The 27,636-nt window shown below is 46.9% G+C and overlaps 1 protein-coding gene across 4 annotated transcripts in view; it reads right to left on the bottom strand.

Moving 5' to 3' along the window:
* The window catches only part of Loxl2 (lysyl oxidase like 2), an 86,907-nt gene that overhangs the window by 39,223 nt on the left and 20,048 nt on the right, over positions 1-27,636 (bottom strand). For all 4 annotated transcript variants that reach the window (XM_087912196.1, XM_087912197.1, XM_087912199.1 and 1 more), the window contains exons 2-3: positions 21,418-21,830; positions 9,717-9,892 (exon numbers count right to left, since the gene is read on the bottom strand). In XM_087912196.1, the coding sequence (XP_087768322.1) occupies positions 9,717-9,892; positions 21,418-21,830 (589 nt within the window). The remainder of the gene's footprint in view (positions 1-9,716; positions 9,893-21,417; positions 21,831-27,636) is intronic.

Below are 27,636 nucleotides of genomic sequence, written 5' to 3'. Positions count from 1 at the left end.
TACTGATTAGCCAGGCAGGAAGTATGGGTGGGAAAACAAGACAGGACGTAGAGGTGAGATCAGGAGAATTCTGGGAAGCAGGGAGCTCCCTTGGGACTCCTGCTCAGACCACCAAAGAAGCAGGGTGTGACATACACCACCAAAAAAGGTACCGAGCCATGTGGCTAACATAGATCAAAATAATGGGTTAATATAAGTGATAAGAGCTAATAAAAAGCCTGAGCTAATGGGCCAATCAGTTTTATAACTTATGGAGATCTCTATGTGATTTTCTTTGGGACCTAAGGACTGTGGGGGACCAGGCAGGACAGAAACCCCAACAAGGAGGCCCCTCATGTTACAAGGCAAGTACTTGCTGGCTGAGCCATCTCTCCAGCATGCCCCAAATATCTCACCCATTTAGATTTGACTTATTTTTAAGTTCCTCCCACATCTGCTTTCTGATGCCCTCATGTAGTACTTGGTTTGTACTGGTCACTTTGTATTGATTTCTCTCTCTCCACATGATTTTTTATCACCCAACTGGATCACAGCTGTGCCTCATCCTTTGACAGGTCTGGTGGCATAGGCCTGCGATCCTAAGACCCAGGAGACCGAGGCAAGGTGATTGTAAGTTCAAGGACTGTCTGGGTTTTAGAGAGAGGTCAAAGGCAGCCTGAGGAATTGACTCTGTCTCAAAATAAAGATTTTAACACAGTAGGGGAGGAGGCAGGGTCTGCAGCAGAAGCCAGGCACATTGTTTAGAGTTACAGCAATTGCACGCATGAGGCTCTTAGTAGCAGCAAACAAACAGAAAAACATTTTTTGGAATTAGTCAATGGTAGCTTTTGAAAAAATGCAACGAGGGGGCAACTTAGCTAAATATGTTGGGCACAAAAGCCAAGAAAACCATTTGACTCTTTTTAATCTTTGTATAATGCAAAATAAACAGGCAGGCAGTTCTTGTCAGTCACAACACGAGCATTTCTTGTGGAACCTGTGGATAGTCATGGAGAACATCTGCACCTCTGGTACCTGAGCTGGGGCACAGCATCTCAGGTTGTCCTCCATCCTCCACATGCATTGACACACATGTGTACATGTGCACACACACACCTTCATTCCCCTCCCAGGATCTGACACACAGTGACCAAGCTGAATTACCCCACAAAATCTGACCCTCAGCACAGGCTTATAGAGACTGGGGAGGTAGGTACTGTCTGTGAGTGCTTCTAGACATTGTGCAGTAGAAGAATCTGCCTAGAGTATAATTATCCAGTGCTCATGATTGAATCAGAAACTCAGAGGTTAAGAAGTTGCCAGTAACATTATCTAGCCTTATCACTGACTTCTGACTGGGATTGCGGAACAAAGGAAAAGAAGAAAGGTGCTTCCGTGGTACGTAAGTACATATGATCTATCTATCAATCTATCAATCTATCTATCATCTATCTATCTATCTATCTATCTATCTATCTATCTATCTATCTATCTATCTTGAGGAGAATCTCTCTTGCTCTATGGATCAGGCTGGTCTTGAACTCGCCACCCTCCTGTGTCAGCTCACTGGGAATTACGGGTATGCACCATCTTGCCTGGTTTCACTTCTGTGATTTCCTTTCTTTCTCCTTTTGCAGGGCTGGGGATTGAACCCAGGGCCTCAGACCTGCTGAGCAAGTGTTTTACCACTAACCTACACCTTTAGTCTTCTTTTTACTCCTCATTATGAATCAGGGTGTCACTAAGTTGCCTAGGCCAGCTTTTGATCCACCCTGTAGACCAAGAAGACTTTGAACTTGCGATCCTCCTATCTCAGCCTGCCAAGTAGCTGGGCTCCAAGGCCTGCACCAGTAGGCCCTGCTCATGTCTGTGGTTTCCACTGTTCGGCTCTGCTCCGGGCTGCCATGGGAAGGAAGGCGGTGCAGTGGGGATGGTGCTGAGAGCTGAACTCACACGGACGCCGCTCGAGGAACAAGCCGGCTGTCTGTCTGGGCCCCCTATAAATCAGGAGCTCTGCACCGCTGCTGGAAAAAGCTTTCATTTTCCAGCCTGGAAGAATGTGAGCAGGTAACAGAGGCTTCTTTAGAGTCTAGGCCAGCCCTGCTGTGGGCAGGAAGCCGGCGAGACACCTGCTCCAGCCACCAAACCCTTGCGGCCCAGGAGCTTCTCTGGCATTGCCTGGGTTCCGAGGCCACAGCCTCAGCAAGTCCTAGGCTGGGCCAGACTATACACTACATGTCTTTGATTATACATAGCAATCATCACCATGGCAACAAAACAGCAAGTTCTGAAATCATCTTTCTCCACCGCTAGACATTGAGCTCAAGAAGGGCATGACTGTCTATCCATCATTCCCTTCCATCCTTGTGCAGAGCCTAGGGCTCAGTGGCCACGCACACGGAGAATGAACAAACAGATCCTTCTTACAACAGCCTTGTGAGGACGTGAGAGAGATCCAGTGTTCATTTTTCAGCATGGCGTTTGTACCTGAACTCTAGAGCTGGGGGCAGAGCCAGCTGAGACTCCACAAGACCTGCCAAGCTCATGTCACTATACTGCCCTACGGCCCAGGGAGCAGCGCTGCATACCCAGAACGACTGTCCTCACTCAGCTTAGCCCGTTCCTGGATGTCAACTTCCCACTTTCCTCCCCCATTAATCTCCTCTCCAGACCACCGTTCAGTGGACCAGCCCAACCCACCATGTTCATAGCTGGAACACATACTGCTCATTTGTTCATTACATCTGAAGCAAAGTATAATGTTTGCACACTCTAACAACAGCAATGCTATATGTGTTTGTTTCATCTCATGCCCCTTTCTCAGGTGCAAAGGGCTGCATGGACAACTAGCCAGAACCAAGTTTCCAGATTGGCTGGGATTTGTGCTATTTCAAATATTTGCTTCTGTTTGCCACATAAATACTCTTTGCTTTTTAGACATGATGACCTATTTTCGGCTGAGAAAGCAAGGTTCCTTAGAGCTTATTCTCTTGGGTACCTTATGGTGGCCAATAGTCCCTGCTACGTAGAGGCTCTCAGGGAACAGAGCACAGACTATGGGCACAGAGTAAGGCCCTATACACCATCCTATGCTCCAGAGCTCAGCCATCAGAGGGTGCCCTATTCAGTCTTTTCCACTCCTCTTCTGAGAGTTAGGGCAAAGCATCATTTCTTTTCTTTTCCAGCAAGGGAGTCATTCAGCTCTCCTGCAAACTACCTGGGGAGCCTGGTTTATATGGAATCTCCCAAAGAATAGCCAGAGGGAAACTGACCCCTTTCTTAAACCACCCAGCACATTCTGCTTCTCTGCATGATGCTGGGATCAGAGACCATGAAGCCTCCCAGCTGGGAAGTGCCCACTGTGCTGGAAGCTTCTCTAGAGGCCTTTCCCTGGGGTTCCAGATACAGGCAGATAAGGCTGCCTCTGGGAGAGAGACATGAAAACATCTGGCGGTGACAGTGACTAATAAAAACCTGGATTCTTTGCCCAGGCGCTGTGGTTAAAGGAAAAGAGGCTTTTTCAGGCCCCACCATTTTTCCAGAAGGATGTGAGCCTGTAGAGTCCGGGGGACATAAGTGGCCTTCTCCTGGCTTTTCAGTATTCCCCTGTTGACCCCTCAGGATGTCCTGGGCTACCATTGTTTTAGTGGTGATACCGAGGCTCAGGGAATCCCTCACAGAATAGACTCCACCCCTGGGGATTTCGATTTCATCCTGCTGACTTAGTTACCACCACACCTAGTTTTATGTGGTGCTGGAGATCGAACCCTAGGCTTTGAGCACACCAGGCAAGCACACTACCAACTGAGCAACACCTCCAAACCCGTACGTGCTTTTAGCAAAAGAGCCCTTAAGAAATGTGTAGAGAAGGCTGACTCACACACTTCCTGACCCACAGGCCCCAGCAGATGCCTTGGAGGTACAAGCACGTGACCTAGGGATTTGCACCAGTCGCAGGGTTGCTCTGAAAGGCATCTGGATTTGTAATCCTTCCTTATCTAATGCTTTTTCCACCCACCACAGACAGGAAACAAAGTGCCCAGGTTCAAGAGGCTCTGAGGTCCAGGGAGGTTTGCTGGGAGCCCTGTTTTCTGGATTTAAAAATATCTGTATTGCATATGTCAACTTTTGTTCCCGTAAAATGTTTTACTTAAAAAAATATTTCAATGACTGACGCAAGCTGCATTTGTCTCTACACCGAGCCACATGGATGTTTTATAGTACGATATCAGGGGATCCGAGAAGAGTCAGCCACTCTGGATGCAATCCCAAGTCTGTCTCCACAAGACTAGAACCCATGCCTTCAGCTACAGGGTCTGACGCTGAGGGCCAGCAGCAAGAAGAGATGGTACTGCCTACATTAGAAAGAACAGATACCTGTTCAGTGAGTTTCTATAGTAAAACAGGTTGTAGAGTCATTCATTGCCCCAGAGGATGTCTAGAGTGTACACAGGTGTCCAAGGATGTTGTCACTGCAAGTGAAATTCTACCAATTGCACCTGACTTAGTGACTTAGGCCTTGGGAATCCTCCAGATCCATGAACCAGGTCAATGAGTCAATAATGATAACAGCACCCAACAACGCATCACAAGTCCTTCACAGTCTACAAAGCCTCTCACCCAGCTCATCCGATTCTTCTCCCTTGCAGAATCCTTAGAACTACCTTGTCAGGGACAGAGAGGCCACTGCTACCATGGTTACTGACTGTTGCCTAGTATTCTGGTTGCGGTCATCAGGAGCCTTGGCATCAAATCTGTGGACTCCTCTTTCTTGTGAGGAAGGGGCTTTTATTCCCTCCTCTGGATAGGGATTCAGTGTCAAAGAGTCCCAAAGATGCCTCAAGCAGACAGAGAAGTCTGGGGAAGACAAATAAGTAAGATCTCATTAGCCACTTTTCTAACTTGAGAACTACGTTTTTTCTAACCCTAAACCTAAACCTAATCCCTAACCGCTAACCCCTAACCCTAACACTAACTCTGAGGGTTTAGGGTAGGGTTAGCAGTTCCTGTTTCTAAGAACTAGACATGCTTCTGGCATTCATTGCTGAGAAGATTTTGTCCAGACTGGTACAGTTTTCCTCCACTCTCTTCTTGGGGCTATCTGGGGGCTCTAGCGGAGATGCAAGCCTGTAGGGGTCATCTGGAACACTGTGATCTGCCCTCACCTCCAGACAACCAGTGAGGGTGCAGAGTCAATACCTAGCTTCCAGGTCAAGGTTGTGAGAGGCCAGGAGAGGGCCTAAGCGCACAACACCCATCCTCTTTGGCATCATGTCTCTGTACATGTGTGACACACATACACCTCAGGGACGCTTATTTGGCTGGTAGATGCCTCTGACACGAGGTGGAATGCTTTCCTATAGCTTCTGAGTGACAGGAGCTTAGAGTTCAGCAATCAACGAATCCCACTTCCTTCTCCATATAGGAAACTGATTGCAATACTTCTGGCTGGAGGTCATCCAGGTTCTGCTTGAACTCCTCCATCAGTTAGAAACTCACTACACACAAGGGTAGATGAATCTGTGGTGGGACCCTGCCTCGGCTGAAGCCTGAGTCTCGTTCATCACCTGCCTCTCTGTCTTAGCTCTCTAGGAGCTGGAATAAATGATAACCATTTGTCTCCATGGTAGCACTCCAAATATTTGAAAAGCACCAACAGTGTCTCTCCCCCAGTATCTCTTCTTGACAGAAAAAAATCTCCATTCTCTCATAAGATATGGTTTCCAGACTTGCCTCTGTCCTGATGGCCCTTCCTGTGGGTGACCTAGTTAAGAGATGGACCCAGAACCGAACCAGTGACACAGAAAGACTGTCATGTAGTTCACAGTCACCATAAAAGCAGCCAGATAGCACTACTGATTTACAGTGAGTTTTTAGTCAATCAGCATTTGTAGAAATGAAAAAAAAAAAACAGCGGTGCCTTTCACTCACCCCCTGCCACCACCACCCCGTGACTGCGCTCTCGGGCCTGATATCCTTTCCCATAAACTTGGATATTGGGTTGTATAGTGAAAAACCCCCAAACAGAACACAACCTTACATTTTGAGTAGATAACTGACATATTTGAGACCTATTGCTTCAAGTTAATATAGCTTTCCTAAACCTAAATTTCATAATTTTATATTCCAACAGTTCCCCCTGGTTTGGTATTTTTCAATCGTTTTCTCAGTCTACATTTTTTGTCTCCAGGCAGATTGCTCAGGCAGGACGCACAGACAGGAACAGAGAGGCATGGGGCACACCACTGGAGACCGTTCACTGCGTTCACACAAAACTAGTCACCAGCTCAGCTCGGGCATAGTGTCCAATAATACGTAGTCTAACTGCGTTTCCACCAAAGCTATGTCTCATTCACTCACCCACAATGACTTAATAGAGACCATTTCTTTAGTCAAGAGGAATGTTTCCATGACTTCAACTATTGACATGAGGCCTTTGGAGAAACTTCCCTGCATCCCACAGGCATCCCATGTAGGTGGTCTGGGCAGTCCTGGTCAGACCAGAGCTATGTGTAAGCATGAGCTGTAACCATGAAACCCAGCACGCAGGAATCTTCTTGCAACTCAAGGGCTCTCCTAAGGCATCTTGAATCGAGGGCCGACATGACCTACTTTGAGTGGGCATGGGAGGGAGGTCCCAGAAGACAGCTCATTTACTGAAGGTTCCTGTGTGTCTGTGGCTGGACAAGGAAACCTCACCCTGGCTTATGTCACCAAGCTGGTCTGCCCAGTGGGAGGCCTTTTAGGAAAACGTGCAGTTCAAAGCCTGTGCCTGTCATCCCAGATGTCTGCTCTGCAGCCCTCTGGGTGACTGAATTCACCAGGATCTGTGCACTTGGCCTTGGCATGATGCTCCGGCTGTTCTCGTGACACACACGTGGTTCTACTCAGCCACTAAGGATTATATGTTCTTTCCGATGGGAGTCCTCAGATCATGGCGGATACAACTTCCCCCAACAAATGTCAAAGGTGAACACTATGTTGCTCATCTTAGACTCTCAGCACTTCCAGAATAAGAAAGTACTTCCCAACATATTTTTTTTTTCAGACTGTTTACCTCTGTTCCATTTCATTGGGGGTTCTGCTTTGGATGTAACACGTTCTATGGCTGGGAATGAATCTCAGTTGGTAAAATGACTAGCGCTGTGAAGCCCTGGGGTTGGCTCTCTAGCATCATATAAACCCAATATGGTAGTGCGTGCCTGGGATCCTAACACCAGGAGATGGAGGAAGGAGAATCCGAAATGAAAGGTCCTCATTCTTGGATACACGTTGAGTTTCGGGTCAATTCTGGATACCCGAGATCTTGCACACCCCCCAAATTAAGTTAAATAAATAAATAAATAAATAAATGAATAAACTATGTCACATCTTAGCTGCCCTTCATATTCTAAATATTGTAACTAGTACACTGTAGGAGGTCAGTGAGCATTACTTACGGAAGTGCTGCTCACACAGTCCCCTTTTCAGGATTATTTATTATTGCTATTATTATGTTGTTATTTTGCTAGTAGGAGATGAATCTTATTCTCTCACAACCCCAAATCGACTGATACTTTACTCTTTTTTCCCTTCAATTGGCACCATTAGTATCTTCTCAGCCACAGATCCCGGGCCTTTCTTCTCTTAACACTCCAAGTGAATAATCTTGATTCTAGCTGAGCGCAAGGCCATAGAAGATGCCATAAATAAGCTCAGGCATTTATGAGCATAAATAAATGCAGAGGCAGGGCAATGCCATGGAGGACTGAATGGCTGCTCTGTGTGCTTCTTTTCATGGTACAGTTTAATACTTAATCTTGGGGGCATCTCTGCCTAAGGGAACAGCAATCTCTAATGTCCATTGCTAGGAAGAAGGACATTCAGAAGTGGGAAATTTGTTCACATTTGGTACATCCATGTGTCAGATCAATGATGATTAAGATGTAGCTCCTGCCTTCCAGGAGCTTCTGGTCTTGTCAGAGAGCAGAGCCACATACAAGTGGGTGCTGTTTCCTTAGGGATGTAGAGTGGGCGTGGAGATTTCTGGGACTCTGGGTTGCACAGCTCATTCTCTTCTATGTCAATCCCGTGAGAAAACAAAAGTTTGGTGACTGGTATTCAGTCCCTGAACTGCACCGTCTCCGTGGCACTCTTGTTTTGAATGAATGACCATGTTTGAAGATGACCACTAAAAGTGGCCTCACACTCTAGCCAAGAGGAAGACGGGAACTCATTCACGCTCCGTGCAGGCTAGGCCAGGTCCCAATGTGTACTGTGTGCCGTGTGCTCTCGGAGCACAGGAAAGAGGAGCAGGCCGGAAGGATAACATCTAGGGCACAGTCTGGGGACATCACCTGGAGCCTAAATGGGAGTGATTTCAAGTCTTTTTCCTTTTTAAGATGGCTCAGCAGTTAAGAGCACTTGCTGCTCTTCCAGAAGACTGAGTCAACCCCCAGAACCTACATGGCAGCTCACAACCATCTGTGACTTCAATTCCAGGGGACCCAGTGTTCTCTTCTGGCCTCTCTGAGCACCAGATACTTATGTGGTACAGAGACATACATGCAAGCAAAACACCCATACACATAATGGTATCCACTCTCCAGAAATTCTTCAATTTGCCCTCGCATCAAATCTAGCTGGTGTTAATCCCCATATATACCTAGTGCTCAACAAATAGGCAAGACATATTATATGCAAAGAAAGAAAATATGTTCAAGTGAAGATGCTATTTGAGAGCATGCAGAGGCTCAGTATTCACAGGTTTCTGTAATGAGATTTTGATTGTGTTTTAACAAATAAAGCTTGCCTGAAGATCAGAGTGCAGAACTAAACCACTAGAGGCCAGGCAGTGATGGCACACACCTTTAAGCTCAAGACTCAGGAGAGAGAGATAGATGGATCTGTTAGTTCAAGGCTACCCTGGGCTACACGAAATTGATCCAGTGTAAAAGAGAAACAGAGCTCACACACAGGTCATCCCAGCACTTGGGATCACATGTCTTTAATCCCAGCATGAGGGAGGTGGAGACAGGAGTATATGGCTGGGTAGAAAGAGGAAATATAGGGCAAGAGGAGAAAAGATCACTGCAGTCTGAGTAGCAATTCGGTCTGAAGCAGTCAGGCTGGTTGTGCAGGACAAAGGTCTATATTCTGTCAATTATGTTTTAAATAAATGCTGATTGGCCAGTAGCCAGGCAGGAAGTATAGGCGGGATAACCAGACAGGAAGTAGAGGCGGGTCAATGAGAACAGGAGAATTCTGGGAAGGAGGAAGCCCATTCCTCCCGAAGTCCTGTCCCAGCCACAGAAGAAGGAAGATGTGATTGCCCCGCTGAAAAAGGTGCCGAGCCATGTGACTAACATAGATAACAATAATGGGTTAATATAAGTTATAAGAGTTAGTAAGAAGCCTGAGCTAATGGGCCAATCAGTTTATCATTAATATAGACCTCTGTGTGATTTCTTTGGAGTTAAATGGCTGTGGGACCTGGTGGGAGGACAGAAGCCAAGCAGGACAGAAACCCAGAAAACAGGCTAGGGATGCAATCTGAGGACAGGATTGTCCCTTTGGTTTCAACATTGGTAGAGGTAAAAACTCTCAAGTGGTTTGCCGCTCTGTTTTTCTGATCCTTCAGCTTTTACCCTCTAATAGCTAACTCTTGAGATTTTATTATTAGACCAATTAGAATTCATGCTACAGGTTCCGGATTCCATGCTCACAACAGCACAAGAAGAAAATAGCGCAGAGCTTACCTCTATTTGGTTGATCAATGAGTTGTCAAATTTGAACCCAGGAATCCTCTTGTCACTGCACACCACACCCACATCTTCCGTGTGCTTGCAGTCAGTCACACCCCAGCCATTGGAGGAGCAGGCTGCCAGGGTCGCCTCTTTGCCAGTGCAGTGGACATTGTCCAGCCAGATGGGCCCTGAAGAAAGCAGAGGCTGTCAATGCACTTCCAGGTGCTAAGGGCCTTACACAGAATTCCACCCCAAATTTGGCAAGCATGTGTAGCCATCAATTAATTTTTGTTACATGAGATTGTCACACCTAATCTTAGATTACTGGGATTCCCTTGCTAGGACGGGCAGTTGATGTGATCTGAGGAGGTGGTGGTTTGAGCACAATTAGGACAGAAATCATATCCAATCCTGGAAGTCATGTGGTGTATCAGTTCCCTTTCTCAATGTGTGGTAAAACGCCCAACAGAGACGTAGGAAAGAAGGGTTTACGTTGGCTCGTGGTTTACCAAGGGATACAGCTGATCATGGTAGGATGACATCAAAAAGTGAGGCTGGGCAGTAGTGGAGCACGCCTTTAATCCCAGCAGATTTGGGAGGCAGAGGCAGGCGGATCTCTGTGAGTTCGAGGCCAACCTGGTCTACAGAGTGAGCTCCAGGACAGCCAGGACTATGCAGAGAAACTCTGTCTGGAAACACCAAAAAGAAGGAGGAGGAGAAAGAAAAAGGAAGAAGAAGAGGAGGAGGAGGAGGAGGAGGAGGAGGAAGAGATAACATACTGTGTCCCACAGTCAGGAAGCAGAGAGAGGTGAATTCTAGCACTTAGCTGACTTTCTTGTTTTCCTCCTTTTTATTCAGTTTGGGACTCTAGATGGTACCACCCACACTCAGGGTGGGTCTTCCTTCCTCAGTTAAATCTCTATGGCAACATCTTGATAGGCACATGCAGAAGTGAGTCTCCTTGAAGATTTCAAATCCAGTCAACCTGACATGAAGTTTAGCTTTATTAATTATTATTATTATTGTGTGTGTGTGTCCATGATGGGTGTGTGGGGATGGGGCACACGCCACAGTGAGAAAGTGCAGAGGTCAGAGACGAATTTCGTGGAATTGGATCTCTCCTTCCAGGTTGTCACGAGCCTCACGAATCCAGTTCAGGTGACCTTTACCCATTGAGCTACCTTACCAGTCTGATCATGCAACTTAGCCACCGTGAGCGGTACAAAAGAACAGGGGCTTTTGTGGGGAGCAGAGCAAGCCCTGGGTTAACCTGTGAGGAGTTGTCTAAATTACTCTCCAATTGCTGTGACGAAACACCATGACCAAGGCCACTTAGGAAAGAAAGCATTTAATTAGGGCTCATGGATCCAGAGGGTTGGAGTCCGTGACTACCACCGTAGGAGCACGGCAGCAGGCAGGCAGGCGTGATGCTGAAGCGGTAAGTGAGAGATCACGTCAGAGACACAGCCACGAGGCAGGGAGAGTGGAGTGGCAAGCCCTTTGGAAACCACAAAGCCGGCCACCAGTGACACAGTTCCTCCCACAAGGCCACACCTCCCCCATCCTTCGCAAACTATTTCTTCCCAAGCAGTTCCACTAACAAGCATTCAAATATATGAGCCTTTGGGGGTGGGGGTGGAGGGTGGGGACAGGGGCCACACCACCATTGAAGCAGATGAAAGCCTCAGACCCGGTGGAAACTCACAAAGCCTTCCTCTGGTTTGTGTGTCTGTTGACAGGATACGCATGCGCAAAAACTAGTAACCGCCGCGCCTCTCTCCCAGATGATTGTAATCTGAGACTGGCGGCTCTCCTGCAGAGACCTCCTAACAAGACTGCCTAACCCTTCCTTCTGGATTGTACATAACGCAGGGTCAGGAGTTCTGGATTGCTGCTGTAATTGGTGCTGCTCCACAGAACCAGCACAGCCCACCCAATCTCAGCGTTCCCGTCTTCTTGTCTGTGCATCTTCTGTCCTCACCTTCATTCCCTTGAAACCCCAACCAGGTTTCCCCGGGACCAAGCCATGCTGGATGCAGTAGGCTTTGGAGACTAACCTGGGTTGGAATTCTGGTTTAGTCTCTTTTAGCTTTGAACCCCTGGTCAAAGCCCTGCTCCCATCAGCAAAGTGGGGACAGCAAGGGAGACAAATAGAGACAACATGTGAACTGCAGAGGAGCAGGGTGGCCAGGGACAGCTCACGGGTGCTCTATAGTGGTTTGAAAGGGGGGGACAATGACAAGGGCGTGGGTTTAGTTATACCCGAAACACAAGTCAGCCTCGCCTGCCTCTGCATGCGGGGCAGCTGTCATCTCATCCACTCTGTCAGCAAGGGTTGGCTGGCTTTAGGGCACCTCCACATGTATCGCCACCTTGACCTTCCCCTTCCTGGGGTAAACCGAGGTAACACTCTTTCCAGACAGTGAAGCCTGGTTCAGAGAGGTCAGCCTCTGGGCACCAAGTCATAGCCTATGAGTGGCTTCCCCAATTAGCACCTTCTCATGTCCTCTTTTTCACCACACCTGGTCAGGGACAGGCCATCACACATTCAGCAAGGTCACTGTGGAATGTGGCCAGCCTCCTGTTCTATGCACTAGGAGAAAATTCTGGGTGAAAAGTACCAGAGGGTTAACCATGAGATGCCATCTCATGCCATCGGGGTGGTTGTGAGATGTCCTCAGCAGGCTCCTGTATTTGAACACTTGGTTCCCTAGCTGGTGGCACTGCCTTAGAAGGCTGGAAAACTTTTTGGAGGTGGGGCCTTGATGGGAGGAAGAGAATCACTGGGGAACAGTCTTAACATTATAGAGTATGACCACACTTCTGGTCAATTCCGTTTTCTGTCTGTCAAGATACAAAGGCATAGGCCAGATTGGTAGTGCACGTCTTTAAACCCAGGACTTAGGAGGCAGAAGCATGCGAATCTCTGAGGGATTCTGATTTACATAGCAAGTTCTAGACCAACCAGGGCTACGCAGTGAGACGTTGTCTCAAAAACCAAAAACAAAAGCAAAGCTAAGAAGTGCTGAGGAGTCCCAGACTGCAGACTCCCACCACTGTGGTGCCGGCAAGATGAACATTATTCTCCCAAACTGTGAGTCAATATAACTGTTTTTCCTTAGGATGCTTCTTGGCAGGTACTTGGTTACAGAAACAAGGAAAGTATCTACTGAGGGGAGTTCCTGTCAAATGCACTGGCACTGGTGGGGATGTGGGTACTGAAGCCCTTATGCACCAGAGGTGCAGATGCTGTGGAAAAGACTATGGCGTTCTTCAAAACGTTTTGTTTGTTTGTTTGTCTAGTGTGCTGTGGTGGGGGCCAGTGCTGGAACAGGACTCTGAGCCCTATACATGCAACTGCTCTACCACCAAGCCATATCCTCAGCCTCCAAACTTTAAAGCTATCATAGATTCAGAATTCCAAAACTGAAGCCACGTGTAGTGGCATACAGCTGTAATTAAAGCTACTGAGGAGACCGAGGCAAGAGAATCACAAGTTTGAGCCAACCAGGTTGCACAGTGAGATCCTGCACAGCTTATTGAGACCCTGTCTCTAAATCTAGAAGAAAAAAAAAATTACAGATGTACTCAGACCTGTGTCTGAAATCATAGCACTCAAAAGACTAAGAACAACTGCCAGAAGTTTGAGACTAGACTGGGCTACACCGTGAGTTCCAGTCTAGCCTGGGCTCAGAATGAGACCTTGTCTCAATAAAGAAATAAATAAATTTAAAAGGCTGGGGCTGTAGCTCAGTGACGAGGTGCCTGTCTAGTATCCACAAGGCCTCAGAACAAGAAAGGAAGGTGGGGACAGAGGGAGGGACGGAGGGAGGGGAGGGAAGGAGGGACAGACATTGAAAGCAAGGCCTTGGGGGAGGTGTTTGCACACCCACATTTACAGAAGCATAATTCACAACGGCCAAGAGATAGAAGCAGCAGACATCTGCTGACAAACTGCATACATATAAGGGAAAACTGTAGAAGGGAAAACTCTGACACATACTTCAACATACTTCAGGCCTTGAGGACATTCCGCTAAGTGGGAAAAGCTGGTCACAAAAGACCAAATACGGAAAGATTCCTACCTAGACTTCTGAAATTCTGAGAAACCGAGGAGACTAGGAATCGCCAGGGGCTGTGAGGAGGATGGGAGGTGGTTATTTAATGGGCCCAGAGTTTCTGTTTAGCAAGAATGTTTTGGAAATTGGTTGCATGACAATGGGAAAATACTTAACACTACTGAAGTGTATATGCACTTCAAAAGGTTAGGATAGAAATGGTCTTACGTATATTTTACTGCAGTAAACAATAAAACCTTAAAAGGATGCCAGATGGTTTCAAATAGTGTGTGTGTGTGTGTGTGTGTGTGTGTGTGTGCGCGGTCTATCTACATAGACAGGCATCAGATTGCACATATGTGTGCATATACATGCCTGGAAGCCAAACTTGGTATTAGCATGCCTTCCTCTATTAATCTCTACCTCATTTTTTGCGACAGGGTCACTTCCCTGACCCTGGACAGTTCAGCTAGGCTGACTTGGCCCAATACCTTAATGGATGGGACTGTCCCTGCTCCCCTGTATAGGGGTTACATAAGCACGGCCTTCATGTTTGGATGGGAATGACCCTGCTCCCCTGTGCAGGGGCTACATAGACATGGCCTTCATGTTTGGCTTTTATGTGTGTGCCGGGGATTCACACTCAAATTCTCATGCTTACACAGCAAGCACTTTGCCCCCTAAGCATTACAAAACCAAACTAAACCAAATCTGTCATTTTCCCACAGGTCCTTTTAGAGGCCTACAAAACAGAAGTGGCTATCAAACCTGGGTTTATGTCCTATCTGCCATGGGCTTGGGTGACCTGTGACTGAGTCAGCTTTTGAAACAAACCTTGTCCCCGTTTCTAAAGTCAAAGTGATATCTAACAGCCAGGCTGCCATGAAGAGCCAGCAAGCTAATGGACAGGCCTTCGGACATATTCCATCCCCTTTTCCTTATTCTAAGTAAACAAGCCAATGTATTACATGGCTCTCATAGTGGGTGAGGGAGCCAATGAAAACACCCCCATTATAGATTAGAAAATCAATGTGTGAAGCTGAGGTTGTTCAAGGCCAAGAAGAACGTGGGGCCCATCTCCTGACTTGCAAGCCTGGCTACAACGTGTGTGCTCTGCTGCCTGGCTAGTCGGGGCTCAAAGGACAGAGCTCTGGACTCATTGTGGGAACAATGAGTTGATTGAAAACATCTGGACTGAGGCTTTCCAACCACTTTCTCAATCTGGGCTGGTTTCCAAGCCGTCAGGCTCCACTGAAACGCATGCTTGCTAATAGACGGCTGTTTCTACAGCAAGCTCGTATTTGTTTTACCATGCACTAGCAACGGAAGGGCCCCTCCATCTTGCCAGCGAGGCTTCTTCCTCAGAACATTCTGAACTGAGCTGATGAAGGGCAGATTGTGAAAAGGGGCAGTGCCCTCATTCTTTCTGTAGCCAAAGAAGCCACCCTCACTTTGGCATGGAGGATGACCAGAAACGTTTTGTTTCCCACCTAGTATATGTATGTATGTGAATATATGTATGTATATAATATATATATGTGTGTGTGTGTGTGTGTGTGTATACACATCGTATATATAGTATATATTGCACAAAATAATGAGTTTCAGTCAGGCATGGTGGCACATGCCTGTAATTGCAGTACTAGCAAGGCAGAAACAGGAGAATCACCCACGAGTTTGAGGACAGTCAATAACCAGGCTCAAAGAGTGAGTTCATTAAGACACTCTGTGCAAGCATATCATGAACTTAGGTATTCTTCACCCCACTATCTTCTCCTGCCCTTCAGCACTGCTGATCCCCTCCTCTTCCCAAAGAGCCTTCTGCTTTCAAGTCATTGTTAATGTTGTTTGCTTTGTTTTTCCAGACAGAGGTTTCTCTGTGGAGCCTTGACTGTCCTGGGACTCACTATATAGACCAGGCTGACCTCAAATTCAAAGATCCACCTGCCACTGTTCCCTGAGTGCTGGGATTAAAGGCATCTGTCATCACTGCCTGGTTCAAGTTCTTTTTTTTAAAGTCTAGATTTTATGTACAAGAGAAAACATGATATTTTTCTAGTTGGCCTCAGCTTGCTTCGCTTTATGTGATGGTCTCCAGTTTCAACTATTTTCCAAAAAATGATACAATTTTATTTTTGTGATGGTTGACAAGTATTTCATTTTACACACACACACACACACACACACACGCATATGCATTTTCCTTATTCAATCCTATCTATCTATCTATCTATCTATCTATCTATCTATCTATCTATCTATCTATCTCTCAAGACAGAGTCTCACTATGTAACTCTGGCTATTCTACAATTCACCCTGTAGACCAGGTTGGCCTAGAACTTACAGAGATCTACCTTCCTCTGCCTCCTAAGGCCACCACTATGTCCGGCTCTCAGTCATCTCTTGATGAACGTCCAGTTTCATTCCACCACATGGCTACTGTGAAAAAGTCAGAGTATCTTTGCATGGAATAGCAAAGCATGTGAAATCAGCACTCTGGGCTACCGAGGGAACTGTTACTCAGCAGAACCGCTCGGTCCCGTACCATTCATGCTCCGTTCTAGAAGTCATGCTGTCTGCTAAGCTTTACCATGACGTTTTCTATTAGATGGAGGATATGCAAATCTACACTTTGCTAAGATAGTATCAGCACCCACGGTTTGCTATTTGGTCTGGTTTCACGTCAACGTTTTCTCCCGTATATCTAGTACCCGTCAGCTAGATTGTCCTGCCTCCAACACACCCTGCTTCCATGTCTGCCTGTGGGAATGTGGGGCAGTTCTAGACACCTGGGGGACATCTGAATGCTAGGAAAGTGGTACTTGGGATGAGGCTCTTACTGGGGGCACAAACAAAGCCATCCGATCAGAAGCAAAATTGTGTTTTTCTCTTTCCACTCACTCACGGAAACCCATCTCCTGACGAAAGAAGAAGCATGTAAACAATTCACAAATGTCTTGGAAGAGGCGGAACACAAACGAAACTGGGTTCGGACGCTGAGTCCTTGATCTGATCAGGGCAATGGAAACTATCCCAAGCTAGAACATGCAGGGCCCTCGTCCTTGTCAGTGTTGGTACAGTTGGGTGGAGAGTCCCCATCCTGTTTCAGGTTACTGTGAAAGCCCATCAGAGGGTATGAAATGGGCCAGCTGCCCTCTTTGGAACTCTCTGAAAGGGTCGTGGCTTGCTTGGGCTCAGGGAGGTTGTGGGATCCCTTGTAATTGCTCTATTTTTGTTATGACAACTTGAACCTTGGAGGTGCCTGGAGACTCTTGGAAGGCAGCCTGTTATGGGGTCAGCTACATCCTTCCTAGCCCATCCACAGAGCCTGACTCCCAGGTCAGACTCCACTGGGTACCACCAGCAGCAGCAGCAACCCCAGCCAGGACACTGGCCAGATTCTGATCATCAAACCCCATACTGTTCGTCAACTGTTTTCTGTTTTCTGCCACACCAAGGCAGACCAGCCAACTCATATTTACCGAGTGCATGCCATGCACCCAGGGCTAAAATAAAATCTCCACTGAGACTGATGAAACTTAAATACACTTATATTTAGAAGTTCTCTCATGGTGCAAACCAAGTGCCACTTTCTATGCAAATGGATGAACTCTGTGTGTATGTGTGTGTGTGTGTACAAGAGTGTGCACATGTGTTTTGTGTATGTACACATTTGTATGTGCACATGTGCATGTGTATTATATGTATTATATATATACATGTGTATTTGTATTATATGTATGTGTATTTGTATGTGCACATGTATATGTGTATTATATGTATTATATATATACACGTGTATTTGTATTATATGTATGTGTATTTGTATGTGCACATTGTGTATGTGTATATATGTATTATATATATATACGTGTATTTGTATTATATATGTATTTGTATGTGCACATGTGTATGTGTATTATATGTATTATATATATACATGTGTATTTTTATTATATGTATGTGTATTTGTATGTGCACATGTGTATGTGTATTATATGTATTATATATACATGTGTATTTTTAATTATATGTATGTGTATTTGTATGTGCATTATATGTAATATATATATGTGTGTGTGTGTGTGTGTGTGTGTATTTTTATTATATGTATGTGTATTTGTATGTGCACATGTGCATGTTGAGACCAGGGAACAACTTTAGGTGTCATTCCTCACGTGCTGACCACCTGATTTTGCGAGACAGGTTTTCTTATTGGCCTGAAACTCTCCAAGGAGGCTAGAGCGGCTGGCCAGTGAGCTCCGTAATCTGCTTGTCTCTACCTCCCAGGGCTGGGATTGCAAGTACATCCCGCTATGCTCAGCTGCCACCTACACTCTGTGTGTGTGTGTGCGCGCGTGTGTGTGTGTGTGCGCGTGTGTGTGTGTGTGCGCGCGCGTGTGTGCGTGTGTGTATGTGTGTGTGCGCGCGTGTGTGTGTGTGTGTGCGTGTGTGTGTGTGTGTGTGTGTGTGTGTGTCGGGGGAGATCAAACTTGGGTCATCATAAGCTCTCTATGGACTGAACCATCTTCTCATCTCTCAGACAGCTCAAGTCTTAATCCCTTGGCAGCACAGTGTTCAGTTTGTCTAGGATTTGTTTCTCCCCATCCTTTCCTTAAACTGAAGCTGTCATCACCCTCGATGGCCTTTAGAAGGTCCGTACTCGGTCACCCCATAGCCTCTTTATAGAGACCTTCTTGCCTTTGGCTCCTAATGCTCTTCAAGGTCATGGTTCAGCCCTGGTTGTAATCAACGACTGAACCCTCCTCAATCTCCATCTCAACCATCACGTTCTGTAGCTGTATCTCCCACCATCTTTCCAGTACATTCTTGTTAATGTTAACTCAGCCAAGATCCCTACCCATGGGTTTGAATAGTTTTGCAGGATCCTCCCTTCCTCCTCATGACTCTCCCTTCCTTATTCAGCAAGGACTCTGTAAACCACCATTTTATTAGCTTCCTTTCAAGCCTTCTCCACTCCCCTGAGCCCTTGGATCCTTTTTATCCTCTGATAGCAAAGTCCTACCCAATAGGCCCACCTGTCCTGCTACCGCCCCCCCCCCCGCTGGCTCCTGTAGGCAAAGGTCCACAGGTATCTCATCTGACGATAGATTTGTTGCAAATTTGATTTAAAAAAGTAAATCTGTCACTGGGGGAAAGCCACCATTGTTGGAGAGTATTTGTCATAAAAACTTGAGGGTACAATAATCTAGAATGGAAAGTATAAATTTGACGTAAGCCCCAGATCACTCAGATAGCAAAATAAACAGGGATGTAGACATATGGATGAACATCGGAAGTTTAGTCAGAGAGAGGAAGTGGTTCTAAAGGCTCCAGCTAATGTCTTGGCTGCTTTGACTCTCGTTGCTGCCAAGTGAACCAGAACAAGCTTTTGGGACATGTGACTCTAAGCATGGGGTCTTAGGCCAGTTCTTCCATCAGGAAACTCCCCACTGGCTGGAGGTGAGGTGTGCATAACATGGTCCACGTTTCTTCCCATCATTTATGGGATAATTGGCAGGAGGGAGGGTTGAAGGGAGTTTAACTTGTCTGTCTCACTGTCCCCTCTACCCGCTGCAGATCCAGTCCCACCCAGAACTTTGAGATCAGAAAGTCCTGGGTAGGGTCTGAAATGTTCTGTGTTTTTTATGCTCACTCAAGAGAGTTTTTGTACAGTTATCATGGCATTGACCCTCTGGGTCCAGAGAGTGTGGACAGCTCACTCTAGTCCAACAGTCTGATTAATGCCAAGCCCCGTGGGCAGCTCAGTAGGGGAGAAGGTACTTGATTTGTCAACCTGGAGTGGAGATGCAGCTCTTGGAAAAACATTGTGTGTGTGTGTGTGTGTGTGTGTGTGTGTGTGTGTGTGTGTTTAGTCTGCCTGTGTCTGTATGTGCGTGCACATGCACACATGCATAAGCATATGTGGATACCAGAGAGGTCAGGTACCTTCTTCCAGAGATAGACTTTTTCACTGAGCCTGGTGCCCACCAATTGACTGGGTGAGCTCCAGGGATCCACCTGTCTCTACTCCCTCAGCACTGAGGCTTCCCACACATGCCACCATGCCCAGTGTTTGTGTAGGTGCTAGATAGCTAAACTCAGGTCTACTTGCTTGCATAGCAAGTTCTTTACCCACAGAGCTGTCTCCTAGCCCCCCAAAAAACATTTGTTTGCAAATGATACCTTTCGCGCACACCTGCATTCCTAACTAGGGATGCCGACTACTGGGCACACCAATTCTTAAAGAGCCCATCTTCCAGATGTTGATCACATGCCATATGGCATTTTGCTTAATGATGTACACGTGTATACAAGAGGTTCTCAGATATCACCCTATCACCTGGGGACCTCATAGTTGTTTTTGTAAGAATCCTCTATGGTGCTGAGATTGCTAGCGACTTTTTTTCAGAGCACATCCACATTGTAAAGCTACACAGTTAGCTCAGCATGGCCCTGAGCTATGAGTCTGAATCGTGAAGACCGACCTTCCTACAAAACTCTCATAATGTCCCTTTTGTGTGCTTTAGAAATTGTATTCAATTCTGTGTATGCGTGTTTATCTATGTGTTGGCACATGCATAGGACAGCAGGAATTCTCAGAGTCCTTCAGGGGACTCAGAGCCCCTGGAGCTAGTTGTAAGCTATTGTGAGTCACCCGAGGTGGGTTCTGGGAATCAAACTCAGGCCCTTGAGAAAAGCAGCACATTCTGCGACATCTCTCCAACCTTATTATTCTGTTTTGCTATTGTTGCTTCAGGATAAATGTATTTGACTCTAACAAGGAAGGAAGGAAGAGGCCAATTGAGGTTAACAATTCAATGTGACTCTCTGGTCCTAGGATGCCAATGCTATAACAGCATGTTAAAGTTAAAATGGCATATTAAAGATATGTGTGATTATTTATAGTCCCAATGGCAGGGAGGCAGAGACAGGAGAATCTCTGGGGCTTGCTGGCCTAGCAGCTTAGCCTACTTGGTGAGTTTCAGGCGAAGAAGAAGGAGAAGAAGAAGAAGAAGAAGAAGAAGAAGAAGAAGAAGAAGAAGAAGAAGAAGAGGAGGAGGAGGAGGAGGAGGAGGAGGAGGAGGAGGAGAAGGAGGAGGAGGAGGAGGAGGAAGAGGAGGAGGAAGAAGATCTGAGGAAGAACACCTGAGGTTGTCCTCAGGATGTCATAGACACACACCTGTGTAAGGTCACAAGCACACACCTGTAGACACAATAAAATGATGATGATACTCTGCATGTGTGTAGAAATCTAGCCCGTGGCGTTCTTTTGAGAAAGAGTGAGAGCCCTACTTGGAAGGAGAAATCTAGATGCAGGCAAGACACTACAGCCCTTAGAGTGTGGCTTAGTAAGATGTGGCTCAGGCTAATTTCACCTACTGACCAAGGTCACCAACCATCTTGTCTCGCCTGAGACATTTCCTGCTCAAAGCAGAAAGAGCCTGGAGAGTTCCCCATGGCTGATCCCTCCCTCATTCCCTGGAGGGGCCGCCCATCAGCCTTCCAGCAAGACACAGCCTGCAGGGCAGATAGGAAACACTTGGAAAGCCATGCTTAATAACAATTCCAGCTTTCTCCGCAGGCTCATCAGGGTGTGTCCTGGCCTTGCTGTGTGACGGACACTCATCTCCTCGGCACTGGCAGCCTCTTACCTTCCCCTGGGCCGTAGGAGGAGCTGGCTGTCCAGGACTTGGCTTCCACATAACCCACTTCCCTGCAGACAACGTGGGCAGCGTGGATGGAGAAGTCATCATCACACACAGTGCCCCACTGGCCTTCGTAATAGACCTCCACGCGGCCTTCGTTATGCTTCCTCTTCTGACCCGCCAGGCGGACCTGGATCTTGACCACATCGGAGGGCACCTGGTGCTGCTGATGGTACTCGGGAGCTGGCTGCTGGAAGTACTCGGGGTACTGGAGTTGGTAGGGCCAGCTCTCATACTGTGCTAGGCTCAGGGAAGGCAGGAAGACGAACATAGCCAAACAACCATAGAGGCGGGAGCCGAAAGGTATCTCCATCCTTGTCCTGTGCTGAGAAGAGGTCAAGGGTGGCAACAGGAACTTTCTGGAACAAATAAAAATGAGCGGGAGAGCCATTAGTCTAGGATAAAGGTTGTTAAGTTCCTGTAAAGAGTTCTGTGGCATTACCTTCCTGCCTTAGTATGCAAAGCTCTTCTGGGTTACATTCCAACCCAGTTCTGTTCCCATTTCAGATTTGGTGACAGCAGTCTGAGTTCCCAAAGTCAATCACCCATCTTCTTCATCTTGGAACACTGTCATCCATACTCATAACTAAATTTAAATAAAACCTTTGCTTTTCTTCTTTAAATTTATTTGATTTTATGTATATGCATACATATATGTATGTGGACAGGCATACCACTGTATAGGTGTGGAGGTCACAGGACAACTTGTGGGAGTCAATTTTCTTATTTCACCAGGTGGGTCCTGGGGATTGAACTTAGGTCATCAGTCTTGGCCACAAACTCCCTGACCTGCTGAGTCATCTCACCAGCCCTCTTTCTTTCTGTCTTCCTCCTTCCCCAATGGAGAAGTTAACGAAGTTCAAGTGAACTGACAGAGGACGAGGGAAGCACCGTGGTTGTCAACAAAGGCCAGCCATGACCTCTCAGTGTTTGCAGAGTCTCCCTGAGACACCAGTGGCTTCCAGAACTGAGCATAGCTGAGTGGGAAAGGCTCTCTATTGGCATCTGGGTTCTGTACTGAAGGGTCTTAGAGTCACCCATAGCAACCAGCAGACAGGAGCCATGTAATACATGCTAGTCTTCCACTGGCTTCTAATCTCTTCCAATGCCTCTAATGAGAAAACCCAACTCAACACAACCAGGAAACCAGGTTAGGAGAGCTGATGGAGAAGTCTGCACTGACTGGCCTCCTGGACACAAGGCTGGTAGAGAAGGAGAATAGTGGGTCCCATGGGCTGCCCTGGGTACAAGGCTGGCAGAGAGGGATAACGGTGGGTCCCAAAAGGTAAATGCAAGCTTCTCAGAACACCTCCCTGCTTTGCACCCCTTCCCTCTCCTCACAGCCAAGACCCAGCTCGACCTAAGCCAGTCTCCCCAGCCATCCCATGCCGAGGCAGATTTAGGGTCTGCTGGTAATTTCTCAGAGATTTTCAACATGTCCAATTGGATGGTAAACATTTTAGGGCAAAGCTTATATCTTAGTCTTCTCTGGTCTCTCCATGACAGATTTTATAGCTTCATAGACACATTTACTAAACGGGAAGGTGATCTGGCTGCAGGGACAGAGCCACAAGTGGGCCACGGGGTCTAAGTGGTTCCCAGTGAGCACTGCATCAGAAAGTCTCACAGGATCCTCTGGGAGCCTGCACAGCTCTCCAGAACCAGCTGGTCTTGTTCTCATTGGAAGTGTGGAAAACCCTGCACCGCAGCATCAGTGTCAATATCTGAGGTGATCATGGTGACCTTGGCCTCGGAAGGTATTCTGCAGATTAGGAGACTTAGTGCTCTGTTGGCTGGTGGAGAGCTGCTATCACTTCCTTTGAAAATGATGGAACAAGCTGGGCATAGTGGCACACGCCTTTAATCCCAGAACTTGGAAGGCAGAGGCAGTCGCGTCTCTGTGAGTTTGGTGCCTAACTGGTCTACACAGCAAGTTCAAGTTCCAGAAAAACCTACTCTGTAGAAAGAAGAAGATGGAGGAGAAGGAGGAGGAGGAGGAAAGGAAGAAAGAAAAGAAGAGGAGAAAAAGAAAAGAAAACAAAAAAGAAAAAGATGGAGCAAAGAAGGGGGATAAGGTTTGTAGGAAGTGGAATGTACCCTCAGAGAAGTTACGAGGGCCCTATGTCAATTTCTTTCCTATTTATAGTATCTCTTCATAGGGGAAGCAGGAGTTTGAGACCAGACTGCATCTAACGCGCAGAAGAGGGGCTAAGCTTTTTGTGCTCAAGTCAAAGAGGGGTTGAGGAAGCCAGCATTAAGGAGGGCATGTCTGTAGTGGAAAGAGAACATGCTAGAGCCAGATAAACTGAGTTTGAATCCTCATTCTGATATTGATCAGTTGTGGAATCCTGGCCAAAAACATTGAATTTCTCTGCACATCAATTTCCTCATCTACTGAGCATAGACCACAATCCTATGCAGCCCACAGAACCGTTCTGAGAGCTCAATTGAACGGCACCCCAGAAGCAACACAGCAGGAGTATCCATTAGATGAAAAATTACGTTCTTCAAGGCTGTGGGCATCACAGCCAGCGGAACTCTATGTGTAACTCCAGAGTGAGGTTATGCATAGAGACTTCATGTGTCTTGGTCCTCAGCTAACTCAGAGACTGGGAGATGATGAGAAAAGGACTGTGGGCGTGTCTCAAGGAGGAAGCAGGTTGAGATGTGAGAGCCCAAAAGGAAAACCAGGAACTGCTGCTGGAAACCGCAGGGGCAAACACACTTCATTTCAGCCATACGCAAAGGGGCAGAGAGAGCACAGTCCTCAGTTCAGGACGTTACTGTTAAGGAAGGGCCGGCTAACTTACCTTGGGCTGAAGCTACCCGGGGCCACCTGTTCTCTGCCTTGAAGAGACACAACCCTTTGCATGCTGGTGCCCTGTGTGTTTGCTAAGAGAACACACCCTCTGTTATCGCCAGAGACTCAGCAATTCTCATCCTACAACACTCAAACAGGCCCAGAGAGCGATGGGGTTCCTGCAGTGGGGTCCACAGTCTGCAACCGGCTTATGTTTTGTGCCACTTACAACAGAGAGCCTCTAACCCTGCCCTCCAAAGACCACATGCCTCGAGGAGACCTTGCCAGGTCCCGTTAGACAAACGAAGGTGCTCTCTGGCTGCTTTAAAACCCATGTTGTTTGTGCTTTGCTTTGTCATCCACCAGGCTTTGTGACCAGAAACTCAACCCTGAGGGCTTCCACGAGGCAACATCTGTTTCTGCTAGGTAGACTCATTTGTATTAGAAAAATCTTACCACGAACAACTACAAAACAGTAAATAAGCCTATTTAAAACCCGTATTATCACACGCCGCATGATGTTTTACTCAACAAAAAAACCCTGCCTATGAAAATGACATATACTTATACTGGAGATAAAAATTCCCATCATCTGATAACACGGTAGCCAGCCTAACATCACGGCACCATGCACAGTGGCATGCCTCCTGTTTGCTGGGGTGGTGGTGGGAACGAACCCACTGCATTGCCTTTGTCTCAAAGAGCAGTAACTCTCCAGCCCAGAACAAGGGTATGACGGCGACTTGACTGCTTTATGCCTTTGTCATATTGGTTTTTTGTTTGTTTTGGATTTTTTTGCTTTGTTTGAGACATGGTCTCACTCTGTAGCCTGGGCTGAATCAGACTCACAGGGCTCCTCCTGCCTCCGCCTCCACGTGCTGGGATTACAGGCAGGAGCCACCACACCCGCAATCATTGCTTGCTTCATCACTGCTTGACCATTGCTCCTTCTGCTAGGGAACAACTCTGAATGTAAAATGCTGTGTGTCACCCCCGCAGTGGCCTTCCATAGCTTGTTTACAAGTCTCCTGATCGCATTAGGAGGCCACATGGAGGGACTGGTGTCCACCATCCCGGTTTGTGAGGGAACATTCTAGGATATTTAAACAATGTCTGAGTATCCTGTCTCTTCTGTGTTGTGCCTCCCCACCCCTATCCTCCCCATCCCCACTTCTACCCTTGTCATTAGGAAGGTACCGGAAGGCTACTGAGGCTGTGTGGGCTCCAAGAGCCAAGGATGCAGAGAGAAAGGATGCATACCGAGATGCGCTTACATAAGTCTCTGCCTTTCCCAAGTGAGTGCCCAGTAGGTTGGAGAGCTGAGGGACATTTTCAGTGGCCCTCAAGGACTGACAAGATAGAAATCAGAGGCCACGGGAAGCGACTGGTGAGACAAATTAGGACACGGAGTGTAAGTAACGTGCTTGGAAACCCAAAGAATGTGCAGAGGAAGCATTTGAAGAGCAGTGGGGAATTATCCACACCGATGCACAACGCACACATGGAGGAAACCACCTCCGGGCAGACGGACTGTAGACAATCAGAAACGGAGGAAATCTCACACACAGCCAGAGGGAGATGGGCATGCTACAGCTGAAGGACATCAGGCAGCCTTTCCGCAAAAATAAGGATAACAGGATGACGTTTTCCAGGGGCTGGCAGAGTACCAGCAGTCTACGGATTGGGGGAAAATGAAGATGAAATGAGGACACGAAGACAAACAAAAACGAAGGCACTAGAAGGAGATCTTTAAGCCAAAGGAAAAGTAATGCCAGAAACGGTATGGAGGTTTAGGAAGGAATGAAGGATGGAATAGGAAACGACATGAGCAAACCAAAATGCAAACCCACTATATAAAACAATATCAATGTCCTGTGTCCTAAAATATCTGTACTATGGACTGGAGCGGTAGCTCAGAGTTAGGGCACTTGCCTTTCAGTAGTGAGACCCTGGGTTTGGTACTCAGAGTTGCATCATGATGGTGATAAAAAAAAACAGCAACAACTCTGTGTGTGTGTGTGTGTGTGTGTGTGTGTGTGTGTGTGTGTGTGTGTCTATGTGCATGTATGTGTGTGTCTATGTGCGTGTTCCATACTTCCCAATACTGGCACAGATTGGGAATAAAATATAACCTTTGCAAGGCAGTAGAAAAGCACAGTAGATGCTCCGATTAAAAGACAAGTCACCAACACAGACTGAACAATATAATCAACGACATAATCTTACAAAACACCATGAAAAGATAGAAGATGATACACTGTGTGCAGTTCAGTCAAAAGAAGCCTGGTCCAAAGTGAGATAACACTGACTCCAGAACAATAAAAACTACCAGAGCCCAAAGAGAAAAGCTAACGAAAGAGTCAATCTGTCAGGAAGATACAACTGTGTGGATGTGCATGGATCATTTCAGCATGCATGAAATAAATACGGACGGAATGAAGAGAAAATCAGATCCACGGCTGATCCTTAACTGCAGCGGAGACTCTCCACACAGACGGCCCAGGCACTGAATACAGAGACAAGGAGATCAACCACATGACAATTCACGGAGTTCCTGGAAGCTGTACTCAACAACTCCACAGGACAGATGCCCTTCAAGGACACACAGACTTGCCAAAATGAACCCCAAGGTGAGTCAACAAGCAAGTCTCAATACAGTCAATGAAAGCACACAGAGTGTACTGTCTGACCGCAAGAGAATTTAGCCAGGTGCCAAGGCTAAAAACCTAATGTCAGTTCTGTTTCTAAAAACACAGACTGTGGAGTTGGTAAATTCTGAAGAAGCTGGAGATGTTGGGAGAGCACTTCATAGCAAGCACAAAGCCTGGGGTTCAATCCTCAGCATTACCTGTAGACTCCGCACGTGGGACATAAAGATAAGAGAATTTCGAGTTCACAACCACCCTAAACTACACAGCAAGCTAGAGGCTAGCCTGGGCTAAATACGACACTCTCAAAACAAGCAAACAACAAAAACAGAAACATAAGGTGTGTGTGTGAGGGGGTTGTTTTAGATGCTGCTGCCTCTGCTGGCTCAATTCAAGGTCACCTGGCAGTGACCTTCCACTGTCAAAGTTCAAAGGCTAACACGGCACATCACATGGCCAAGGACATGAGCATATACTGTTTCTTCTTGCCCTATGCCTTCTTACAAAGTCACCAGGATTCAAACAGGGTGTCTACTGTGATGATTTAGTCTAATTCTGGTTACTTCCCCAAGGCCTCACCTCCAAGGGAACAAATCCTTGGGCACACACTTCTAACCTTGAAGCTAGAGAATCCCCAGCCATTATGACAATGACATACTATTCATTTCCTTCCAGTGCACAAGGCCATACGCATTTGTTTGTTTGGCTAACTCTCAG

This window comes from Myodes glareolus, chromosome 12 (assembly GCF_982192425.1).
Source record: "Myodes glareolus chromosome 12, mMyoGla1.1, whole genome shotgun sequence".
Classification (NCBI taxonomy): Eukaryota; Metazoa; Chordata; class Mammalia; order Rodentia; family Cricetidae; genus Myodes; species Myodes glareolus.
The sequence above is the reverse complement of the archived record's forward strand: the minus strand, read 5'-3'. Positions and strand labels throughout refer to the sequence as shown.